The sequence below is a fragment of the Lissotriton helveticus genome, chromosome 10 (assembly GCF_964261635.1).
Source record: "Lissotriton helveticus chromosome 10, aLisHel1.1, whole genome shotgun sequence".
NCBI classification, from domain to species: Eukaryota; Metazoa; Chordata; class Amphibia; order Caudata; family Salamandridae; genus Lissotriton; species Lissotriton helveticus.
The window spans coordinates 934,310,071-934,323,065 of record NC_136071.1 but is presented as its reverse complement, the minus strand read 5'-3'; the positions used below and the strand labels follow the sequence as shown (position 1 = coordinate 934,323,065).

Sequence of the window (12,995 nt, the reverse complement as noted above, 5' to 3'; positions counted from 1 at the left end):
TCGGGGATCCACTCACACACCCACTCGGGGATCCACTCACACACCCACTCAGGGACCCACTCACAGACCCAAACATGCAATCACACATCCACTCAGTCGACCCACTCACGCACCCACATACCCACTCACGCACCCACATACCCACTCATGCACCCACATACCCACTCACGCACCCACATACCCACTCACGCACCCACATACCCACTCACCCACATACCCACTCACGCACCCACATACCCACTCACGCCCCCACATACCCACTCACGCCCCCACATACCCACTCACGCACCCACTCACCCACTCACGCACCCACTCACCCACATACCCACTCACCCATCCACATACCCACTCACCCATCCACATACCCACTCACCCACATACCCACCCACGTACCCTCCCACTCACCCATGTACTGACTCACGTACCCACTCAAGCACCCACGTACCCACTCAAGCACCCATGTACCCACTCAAGCACCCATGCACCCACCCACGCACGCACCAACCCACCCACGTACCCACATTTCCACCCACACACCCACATTTCCACCCACGCACCCACATTTCCACCCACGCACCCACATTTCCACCCACATTGCCACTCACGCACCCACATTGCCACTCACGCACCCACATACCCCCTCACCCACATACCCCCTACAGACACACACACATACTCAAAGACCAACACAGACTCTCTCATGTCTCTTGCTTAGACTGCAAATTCAGCTGACTGCTGCTAGCAGAAATAGAAAAACAAGTATAGGGGAACGTGTTATTAACTCACCTTCACATCGCACTTTTTATCCTCTTCCTGTTTCCCGGGGTTTTTCCTTGGAGCGGCCATCCTGTTTGGTGACACTCTAGATTTCCCTCCCTGATCAGTTACTTAAGAGGGGGGATACCGTGGATGCTCAGCGGGCGTGCCACCGGCATACCAAAGGCTAGCCCGTATGAGCCTGGAACACCCATTTTTTTCCAGGTAAGCCCTTGCCACTTGATGCATTAAAAGCTATGAATGTCCCTCGCATACAGTGTGAGGTTCTGTTCTCCCCTTTAAACCTTGAAGGCCCGTTTTCATGCCTTGAATGCAGAACTGTTTGGGGTCTCCTCAATGCCAACCGTGGGCAGATTGTTCATAGCGGTACTTATTAATGCAGGGTCCTTGAGAAAACACGAGTCATGGCTTAAGGACTGGTGTAACCCAGACATTGTAAATGCGCTTCCACAGGGCTTTGCCATCATTAGATGAGATGGAATCAAAGCCGCTGGATGAGATTGCGTTATAATTTTTCGAGATACCTTTCAATGTCGACTTTTGACCTAAACCCCCTTAAAGTGGCAAAAAGCCTAGATTTCTGCCTCAAGTTTAGCCCTTCAATGTCCTTTGCTGTTGTCTTAATTTATCGACCTCCTGATTCATGCACGACTTTCCTAACCTTCTTGCAAGAAGTCATCGCCCCTCTGGTACTACGCTATGCGAATGTAACAATGTTGGGGGATTTTAATCTCCATCTCGAGTGTATTAAAGACTAAGACATATGTATGTATGTATCGCGTACTTTTAAAGCGCAGACTGTCACCCAGAGGGTATCCTAGCGCTTTGACTCTACCTAACTTTTACGCAATCACAAGATTACACTGCCCTGGGGAAGCGATGGGACTTCAGTCCTTTTTTAAAGGAAGAAACTTCCCTCAGATTTCTCAAACACAGGGGGAGAGAATTCCAAAGTTTAGCGGCAGTATAACTAAAGGAGCGGCCACCCATTCGTATCCTCTGAATTCTGGGGACTACCGCCAGGCAGGCCGAAGAAGACCGTAAAGGTCTAGCTGCTGAGTACCAAGAAAAGAGTTCTTGCAACAGAACAGGCCCCTGTCCGTGCAGGGCCCTAAAAACTACGCAAGATGCTTTAAAGCATATACGCTGATGGATTGGTAGCCAGTGAAGATCTTGAAGCGCCAAAGTAGAAGAGGCTGAGCGCAGTCGCGAAAAGGCCAACTTAGCAGCCATATTCTGTACGCGCTTCAACCTACCAATCAGAGTGCTGGGGGCACCCAGAAGCAGTGCGTTGCAGTAATCAAGCCTGCTAAGAATAGTACTACGCACTACCTCTGGTCTAGCAGGTGCCGGAAGCATGGGAAGGATCTTGCGCAGAGTCCAGAGCAGCATCATACATGTGGCAATTGTCTTGTTCGCAAAGGCCTCCAGCTGTAAGTTAGGGCCAAACATAACACCCAAGTTGCGGGCAGCATCCGTTGCCGCCACCGTGCCCAAGGAGGAAGCTGGCCAGAAATCCGCCCGCAGGGGGCGAGGGGTTCGATCCATTGAACAGTGCAGTACCTCGGTTTTGGAACCGTTGAACTGGAGGGAATTAAGTCTCAACCAGTCCGCGGTGGCTGTCATGCAGCGGTGGAAAGTCTCCTTAGAAACGGCATCTCTGCCTTCAAAGGAGAATATGAGCTGCGTATCGTCGGCGTAATTTATTACCGATATGCCAAAAGATTTGATCAGCTTGATCAGAGGGCGGAGGTACAGATTAAATAAGATCGGGCTAGTTGCCGACCCTTGAGGCACGCCTTGCCCCACTTTCTTAATGCCAGATCTAAAAGGCGGCAAAGCCACCATTCGGCGCCTGTTCTGAAGGTAGGAAACTAACCCATCCCGGGCCCGGCCAGCTACCCCAATCTCTTCCAGTCTGCTGATTAATGTGGAGTGGTTGACCGTGTCGAATGCGGCCGACATGTCGAGCAGCACTAAAAAAGCTGCCCGACCAGTGTCGACCCGCGACCGAAGATCATCCAGGGCCACCACCAGCGCGGTCTCCGTGCCATGAGCTGGCCGGAAGCCGAACTGAGCCATATTCAAACAGACATTAGTCTCCAGAAAACTGGACAGAGACTTGGTGACAAATTTCTCCAAGATCTTAACGGGGTAAGGGAGCAGCGAAATAGGCCTATAGTTCGCCGAGCAAGTGGGGTCCAGCGTGGCCTTCTTCAGAAGAGGAGAGACCACTGCTAGTTTCCAACTTTCAGTAACCGTGGCGGTGCTAAAAGACTGGCAGCAAATAGAGTAAAGAGGGGGGAAAAGTTCCTCCTGGAACAGCTTCCAGAATTTATGAGGTAGCGGGTCCAGCGGGGAGCCTGAAGACACACCGTTGGCCACAAGACAAAAATCCTCGTAGGAAGGGAGAGTGAAACTGTCCAGCCGTGGGCACCCTATAACTAAGCAAATTGTTTAGACACCTTAAGTTTGCGGGGTCTTGGTCAGTTAGTTACTTCACCAAGTCACATTGCTGGGCACACCCTTGATGATGTTTGCACTAATTACACAAGCTAACAGAACCCCCCATTAAACAGCCCTGCTCTGACCACAAGCTGATTCCGCTCAGAATTCAACATGAGCCAGGAAACTCTCAGGCCCCAAACCCTTGTGACAATGGGTTAAACAATAAACTTTTAAGAGACCCTACCTTGCTCACTGAGCCATCTTCCTGCACCCTTACTTTGTTAGGTAATGTGGAGGAAGATGCCTCAGACTTTGTGAACTGGATTAGCAAATGTATTCACAGCTTAGCCCTGGTAAAGGTGTTTAAGTAAAAACTGAAGCCTCACCCCCCAGCCCCATTGTATTCACAGATCACTGCTGAACATCACTCCACATGCAAACAGCTTTCATGTAAATGGAAAGAGCCTATAATGCGGATGACTTACTTCAATATAGAAGGTCCCTGAAACCATACCATGCTCAAATCAAGATTGCTAATAAGATCTATTTCACGGCTCAGATAGAGAAAGCTCAATCTAATAAAAAAAGGTATTTCCAAAATTACTAAACTGTTCCTACAACCGACAGTAATGACCAGGGATATTGCTCCCTCTCAACCCCTAAGTGATCAGATATCTGCATTCTTTGAGGAGAAAATATGGACCATCAAACAGGAGTTCAGTACAACTCCCACCTTGGAAAATGTTTGGTTAGAAAATACACCATTAAAAGGACTATCATTGACAACCTTTGAGACTGTTAGCCTATCTCAGTCTTGACAGGCTATCTTAGCCTGCAAATCAGGATACCCCCATGATCCTTGCCCCCCGTCATTTTACTCCATACAGTTGTAGACTGTTTAAATCCTGCCATAAATGCAATTGTGAACTTCACTAGACATGGCTATAGTGCCATTGGACTGGAAATTAGTGGTGGTTAAATCTCTGCAGAAAAAAACAACTTGCTGACCCCTCTAACCTCTCTAATCTTCGCTCTGTCATACTTCCTGCTCTAGGAAAAATCACTGAAACATGGTCAACGACATGCTAACGTTCCTAGAGGAGGCAAAAATCCTTCTCAGTGCAGTTTGGCTTCGTCCAAGACACACTATGGAGTCAGCCCTGCTGGAAGTTGAATATACTTTGAAATTAACACTTGATGCAGGAAAAAATGCAGTCCTGATGTTATTTGATCTATCAGCTGATTTCGATACCATCTCCCATGACATCTTGCTGCATCAACTTGAGCACTGTGGGATTTCCCATTGGTCTTTGGCTCCTCTCGGAGCGTAGACAGACTGTCATGCTAGAAACTTTTCTGTCTGCAGAAAACCCCGTTACTTCACGGGTACCCCAAGGCTCTGCGCTAAGCCCTGCATTATTTAACCTCTACATGGCTCCTTTAATCTATCTGATTCAGTCTTTTGGCATTGAGACTACATCCTATGCCGACAAAACTCAGTTAATCTGATCATTGGATAAAGATTCCATTAGTTCCGAGATCATCTTTAGAAACTGTCTAACCAAAGTTATTCAATGGATGCACACTAGCCGTCTCAAGTACAACATTGGCAAAACGGAGATAATGCCTTTTGGAAAGTCAAATGCCTTCGACCCTGCCCTCTGGTGGCCTAGTGAAACCTCTTCACCACCTCCTTTGTTCAAGGTCATGAAGAACCTAGGTGTAAAATGTGATGCCGTCCTGTCTTTTCGCCCACAAGGTAAAGCAGTAGCTGGGATGTGTTTCAGTCTCATAAAAGCTTTGAAAAAATTATTTGAATATCTCCTGCTATCTGCCAGAAAAATTGTAGCATTTGCCTTCATAACCTCTAGGTTGGACTATTGTAATGGTCTATATGAAGGTTCTTCAAAACAAACCTTGCAGAAAATTCAGGTGGTGCTACACTCAGCAACCAGATTGGTACTTAAACTCCCTTGTTGCTCCTCAGCATCAGCAGCCCTGAAAGTACTTCATTGGCTGCCAGTCCAAATGAGGGTCCTTTTTAAAATTATTTAATTATTTTCAGAGCCTTTAGATGACAGGGGCCAAACAATTTCCAGAGTTTTCCATTATAGGATTATGCGTCCTCTTAGTTCCTCACAAGTCAACTTAAAACCGGAGGAGGAAACTCCTTCACAGTTCAGGGCACATGGGCCTGGAAACAGCTTCCCAGGGAGTTAAGATTCATGGTTTCAGAAAGGATTTTTAAACAGCAGCTTAAGACTTGACTCTTTGGCATCTCCAATGCCTTGCACTATTCACTTAGTCTTTGACGCATTGCTCCCCCTAGACTGATCAAGTTTGACTAGGTGTACACAGTCCCATTCATTACTGCTTAGAGCCATGATACCCTTTTGGGAGTGGCAGTTGTTCTCTAGAAAAATAATACTCATTATTCATATCCACCACATACCCACACAGGCACTCATACACCCGCTCAGAGACCCACCCAGGCACTCAAACACCTACTCACAGAACCACTCAGACACTCATGGATCCACACACCCACACTCACTCACCCAGACACACACACACACTCAAAGATCCACGCATACACCCACTCACAGAGACACTTGTAGAATTACTGATAATCCTGCACCCAAACCCACTCTTGGATCTAGACCCTTTACAGATACTCACACAGATGCACCCCCCACACAGACATGCACCTACTCGCAAACCCAGTCACACTCACACCCACTCACAAACCCAGTCACACTCACACCCACCCAGACCTACTCACACACCCTCAAAACCACTCACATACCCACTCACAGACCCATAAGACCACTCACCCACTCACAAACCTATACAGCCACTCACACCCACAGACCCATACTCCCACTCTCTCACACACCCATATAGCCACTCACACACCCACTCTCAAACTACATACATCCTCTCATAGACCCATACAGCTACTCATGCACCCATTCACAGATCCATACAGACAGTCAAAGAGTCAGTGGTCCGGAAACTATTCACACACCCATTCACACACCCGTTCACACACCCGTTCACACATCCGTTCACACACCCGTTCACACACCCGTTCACACACCCGTTCACACTCCCATGCACACTCCCATGCACACTCCCATGCAGCCACTCATACACCCACTCACACTGATATAGCCACTCACCCACCAATTCACACACTCATATAGCCAGTGACGCATACAATTACACACCCAAAAAACACTCACACCTATTTACAGACCCATGGAGCCACTCACACACCCACTGAGAAAGCAACACAGCCACTCAAACATCCACTGACAGATCCACACAGCCATTGAACCACCCATACGGCCACTGAGACACCAACTTATACAGTCACACAATTAACATGCTAGAAATAGTATCATTCATTAATACTATCGAAAGTTTACTAATTGAACTTGTGTAGTAGCTTAGTATATATATTTAAATTGAAAAAACTTTTACGAGATGCTCACACTCACTGGATGACTTCATCATTGATGTCATTTGAGATGTCATTGGTGATGTCACTGACCATGTCATGCGTGATGTAATATGTGAGGTCAAAAGCAGTGTATTGCGGGGGTAAGTTATAGTTAGCTCAGGTTACTAGAACTGCTGAATTTCTATGGTTTTGTACATGTGTGGTAAAAGGTACCTACATGGTAAATGCATCTGTGTGTTAAAGACATACCTGGTGAAGTCCTACAGGCTAATTAACAGGCATACTAGAGACGAGGCAGATGTGACTCGTGAGTTGCTGTTTACTTCATCCTCCATCTCCTGCGGCCTACAACGTGTACTGTTTTGTATAGGGTTCCTAATAATCCAAATCATTGGGAGTTTATTAAGAGAGCTATGGGTGTTCCAAAAACAGTACTTTGTCTCCCTTACATGGTAGGTCCAAAGCCATCTGTGAAAGATACATGTTAAAATATGTATTTCTCACAAGAAGAGCATATGTGGAATATTGTGTGCATGGGTAAAAAGCTACCATTATGAAAACAAAACAATATTCATTTATTTGATTATCGTATTAAATACATAATTGCAAAATTCAGCATATTCCATTGCCAAACAATAAATAAAGTAACTTTGTTATCCAACTTTTGCTGAAGTGTTGTGCATAGTGGACTTCCTGCACCTTTTCCCCTGACATGGTTCCTTCTGTGTAAACTGCCCTCAGATGTATGTAAATGTGATTTTCTTAAACCTTCTGTCCCTTAATCTCGTTTCTTTTTTTATTGCTCTGCTCTCTGGAGAGCACTTTATTCAAACTAGTTTGAATGTTCATACAGAGTATTCAATTAAATGAGACATAAGTCAGTTTGCCAGACTCAATGAAAGAGTGCATGGACATTTTCCCTCTATTAACTTTTCCTCGCAACTATTACTTTTTTGCATGATGTGAGATTCCAGGGGCCAACTTTTATTTTGATGGCACTTATGGCAGATTGAAACCTCCAGAGTCCAATGGAGTAATGTCTATTGCCATCTGCCTCCCAACCTTCTGCCATCTGCCCCTGTGGAGAAGACCAATCCCACTCATCAGCACAGAGCTAGCTCACCCGGTAATTTTTGAGTAAACTGTCTACTTAACGCTCTTTCCTGCGATGGCTAGCCCAGACATCACAACAAAGGGACACATTTGCTTAACCCCTCCCATGCTCATGACGAGCTCAGCTCGTCATGAGGCACAGTGGAGCTGTGCTCATGACTGTTTGAGCTTGTCATAACTGTTGCGGCCCGCCCATGCGCGTCTAATTCACCGCCTGTGCGGGCATTCTATTGGAATGGGTGAAGTCTTGACGAGTCCAGCTCGTCATGAGCACAGCTCCACTTTGCAGCATGATGAGCTGGACTCGTCATGAGTACCGCAGTGCAGGGCGCGGCCCCCTCCACCCCGCACCGCGGGGGAATGAGCCCCGCGTGGAAGGGGCTAAAGCAAGTGAGGTAACTGGCTTTTTCAGTCTTTCGGGAGTGGGTGTGGTCACACACCCTCCATCACTCCATCACACCGCATAGAAAAGATGCCATCTTTTCTAACCCTTTTCTATTGAACGTTTCTATATACACTAACTTGCACACAACACCCTGCTCTAGACCATACAAAGTATGCTCTGCAATAAATATCAACCTTATACGCATCAACACATCTTTATGTCTCCATCACAAGAGTCTCTTGATATCCATGAACAAGCATCTCTGCCACACCACAGCTTATTACCCATGTTTCAGCATTCCGTCACACCAAAGGAAACCTGCAGAATCTCCTCACCTATTCTCTGTCCTCACTGACATTTGTAGATGTGCTCTCCTGGGCAACTACATCTCCCTACATTTTAACGTTTAACATAACCACCTACAAGCTCCCTTAGAGTTCACCTCAATCCAAAGCTAATCACATTGTCATTCAAGACTGTCCCCATTAAATCACATAGCAAACATTCCTCTCATCGTCAAAAATGAAACACTGCTCATTACCCTCAGCATCTCCTTTCATCGTGTTCTAGAAATATATGCTCCTCCTCACACTTAAGAACCTCAAGCTCAAACCTTCTGCACTTCAATGCCTGTTTAGGCCACAGTTTCACATGAGCGATGACCTGGTGCAAATCCCGGACTCAGAGATTTTAAGGCAACACACACACTACAAACACGCATCATTGCTAAACTCAACCTAAGTTATATGGCTGGCCCAGGAATGGGTCCAAATTTGCTGTGGCTCACAAACTGAAGTTGCCTTTCTCTCATTATGCTCAATATGGCTGAAATACCCTGGGACTGCTTGAATTTCAGTGTAGAGGTGAGATAGCCTAGCGGTTTGGGGAGGCCTGTTCCTCTGAGGTGAGGCCTACTCCGATTTGCCTGTTGCTGGTCGCCATCTGTGATTGCTGGTATGAGCTAAGGAATGATGAAATGGAATGCCTTAAATTGATTGTGTCTGTTATAGGAATGAGCCGAGAGTGGCCCCCTTGAGAGCAGATAGGAACTCCTTGCTTGTCCCGGTAATGGCTAACCAGCAAACAACGCTTTGAGGAACCCCTTATTCACTTCACTACGCTCTAACCATTAAGTTATAGTTCTGCAGAGTCCATCAGGAGCCACAAGGCATATGTCCTTGCTAACTCGCATGACACTACACCTCCCAAAACAGAGCTAGAGAGACGCACACAAGCATTAATCAATCCATGGCAGGAACTTGACTAAGGGTCTCGGCTTCAAATGGGCGTCTGCAACCACCTAGCAAGAAGATGTGTTCTTTAACGACTATGGACATAGATGTGTTGAAGGAACGCTCACGCGCTCATTTAGGAAGGACCATTTCTACTGGTAAACCACCAAAAGGTCAGCCAATTATGAATTGTAGTTCTTAGCAAGATACTACTCCTATTACTGCTGCCAAGTAGGGTCAATCAAAATCCTAAATCATTAGCGACTGTTTCCAGGGCTAACTGTTGCATCCCTTACATCCTCCAATGAAGAGGCAAAACATGGCTACATTTAACTGTAAACGTGGTTGGGTGGGGTACATTTTTTTCTTGCAGCGAGTCGTCCTAAGCACTGTACAATATAAATCCTAAATACATTGTGATTGGGTGATTTGTCGGTATAGTTATTACACGAAAAATATCTTTGTTTTATACCATATCAATACTGTGCATTAGGTTTCATCACTTTAGGAATTAGTAAACTGATCCCTTTGATTAGTTTGCGCAATGGTTGGTCCAGGTATACTTTATAATAAATAAGTAGTGATTCATAGAGTAGTTTCAAAGGAAAATCCGCAATAAAATGTAGGCTTTAGTGCAAAATAAGCTCTTAACGTAATTATTAACTATGCCTGCAAATATTTTCTATCAAAACATGGACAGAAGAGGGTAAATCCACGCAACGATGTGACATTTAATTATACAAACCTGCATTTAGACTCTTTGCTTAGAATGTATCCTGTTTTAATCATTTATGGCAGCTCGGGGGATGTGCCTGTATGTGGCCTTGTGCGAACAGATTCCGGGTACAGTGTGATTATAAAATAATGAGAGCGCACTGGGTGTAATTAGGCAAAGGCCATGCTTGCATTCATGCTCGTCCTCTTCTTTTGATGAGCCCGAGTGCCTAACATTGCAGGCTATCAATTATTGCAGACCACGCAGTAGTAAGCAATGCATTGATTTGGGCATTAGTCAGTGGTCTCCACTGCCTACTTGCTGCAGATGTCAATATGAAGTTAGGGGAGTCATGCCTCCAGGTCTGTGGAGGACCCGTTCCATCATGGAGAAATCCTTCACATGATGGATGGGGCTCACCCCTTGGGCTCCAGTTGTCCTGCAGGGAATGGGATGTCAGACAGGCTGTGTAGTGAAGAGCATGCTGCCTCATGTGGCTTTAAATGCTCCCTCTTGCAGCTCCGACAGCATCAGCAGTGACGAGGAGGAGCTTCGGACGCTGGGGAGCAGCGGGAGCGAAAGCAGCACCCCGGAAAACATCGGCCCCCCTTTAATCATGGATGAGAACAGCTGGTACAACAAATGCCAGAGAGTGGAGCAGAAGTACCGCCTAACTGTGGAGCAAAAGGTAAAGTCTTTACATTAAGGGAAAGAAGAGAAAGGTGATCTGAGTCGAATTAGAACAGTTGATATCTTTGAACACTGACAATCATAGTGGCGTTTTATTACTCTGGGCAACAGTTCCATCGCAAAGGTATTCTGCAGCTACCTACATATGTATTTTATATGTGTGTGTGTAAATATGAAAGCAAAAGAGGGTTGGCTTAGACGGTAGTGCAATGTTTGCTTTAGTATTTTCCAGACACTTGGTTCTGGTGGATGTAGCTTATAGGACCAGGATAAATAAGGAGAAGAAGGGTCTTGAAGAATAACAAGAGAATCTGCAATATGCAGCGTGTGAGCATTCAATAGGAAGAACTAATAATCATTGGCAAAGCCAATAGGTTTCACGCACGCAAAATCTATTGACTTTGTCAATTTTTTTACATCTTGCACAGAAATTAAGCTGCTGTGCAAAATGGTAAAGTACTTTCAGCCATGTTGCACAGCAGCTCAATTTCTGTGCAACATGTACAAAAACCTGGACAAAGCCAATAGATTTCACATGGGGGAAACCTATTGGCTTTGCTAATGCTTGTTACAAATGTGAGTAATATCGGCTTTGCTCAAACTCTTCGCCTACTTTTTAAACAAGGAGCTAGTTTATAGCAGGAGTTTGCAAAGTCTGTCCAGGACTGTTTGCGAAAGCAACCTGCAAACTCCATAGCCTGATCATCTGACTGTCCTTCATGCCACTGTTTAAAGGAAAATCCCTTGTTTTTTTTGGGGGGGGGGCTACATGTAAAAACGTAGTGTTGCTGGGCATCTTGCAGATTTTAGGTATTATATTTACTTCTCTTAAATGGCGCATTTTCCAGCAGATTTTCCTAGCTCCTCGAAGAAAGGATCTTTGAGAAATTGAGTTGTTGGGTGTGCCCTAGTAAAGCAGCAACCACAATTCCTGTCAGGGTAAGTCACAAGCCAACCCTAAATTAGCCAGTGCTCAACCGCCTGGTAGCTTGGCTCAGAGGAGTCAGGCTTAGCTTGGAGGCAATGTGTAAAATATTTGAGAAACACTTCAAACAGTAATAAAGTGAAGGCACCACACAAGAAGAATCCCACACCAAATTAGAAAACAAAACATTATTTAATAAACAGAACAAGACCATAATAACAAAAATTCAATCTGTAGAAATGGAGATAATCATTTTTAAAGATTTAGGTCAAAATAGTGCAAAAAAGTACAAAGCGGCAACTGGACATCTGGTCGTGCCAGACCAGGATAGTCACCAGTTCAGACTGATATGGAGCGCAGGATAGCTACAGGGATCCAGTTAGGTTTGCTGAACAAAGTGTATTAAATCCTGGTTTGCCGAGCGCGGCGCGGTTTTGCGTCACAGATGTGTTGCGCACGTGAAGCGATGCATCTGTTCTGAGATGCTGCAAGGCTTTGATGCAAGGGCCTGCATCATTGTTGAGGATCCCGTTGACTCGGCTTGCGACGTGAAATCTTGTGTCAAGATGTGGAACGCAGTCAGGGTGATGCGTTGACTCCAGGGAAGGGGTGGGCAGAACTCGCAGACTTTTACTCTGGGGAATTCCATAAATAACTCTGAAAGATTACTCTGAGTTCTACCCACTTTTAACATCTTGTACACTGCCTTAAGTAGCTACTTAAATTAAGCCACGATTCATGCATTTATTGTAGAATGCAGAAGATTGCTGCTGCAGTACAGGGCAATGTAGGACGGCGGTCTTCTTGAACAGCAGACGAACACCAATTGCACAGCGGAACAAGACACAGCCCATTACTGGGCCAAGAAGAGCCTGGGGTTAGATGTACAATGGCTGCACTTGCCAACCTTTAGCGGGTGAGGAAGATGTCTTCCGAGGATTAAATGAAGCCCCTAGCACTCAGCTCAGCAAGCTTGGTAGCACTCTGTCACTTCTAAGCACTGGCTTATAAAGGGAAATAAAGATACCACTGCGGGTGAAAATAAAAATACCACTGTGGGTATAATATCTAGCCCATTATAACCATGACAATGCCCCCACCAACAAGGTTTCCATTAATTCTCCTGGATTCCAACACCGCTCGACCCCCTGTCCTGAGAGAAGGGCCCGCATGTGCAGGCCACAGTATGGAGGCATTTTCAGATCTCCAGATAGCTCTCCCTCCTATCCACTATCAGGTACTAG

The 12,995-nt window shown here is 45.8% G+C and overlaps 1 protein-coding gene across 1 annotated transcript in view; it reads left to right on the top strand.

Annotated features, from left to right (window-relative positions):
* Positions 1-12,995, top strand: part of RUNDC3B (RUN domain containing 3B) — a 1,007,829-nt gene that overhangs the window by 583,039 nt on the left and 411,795 nt on the right. The window contains exon 7 of the mRNA XM_078663594.1: positions 10,656-10,824. Within this exon, the coding sequence (XP_078519720.1) occupies positions 10,656-10,824 (169 nt within the window). The remainder of the gene's footprint in view (positions 1-10,655; positions 10,825-12,995) is intronic.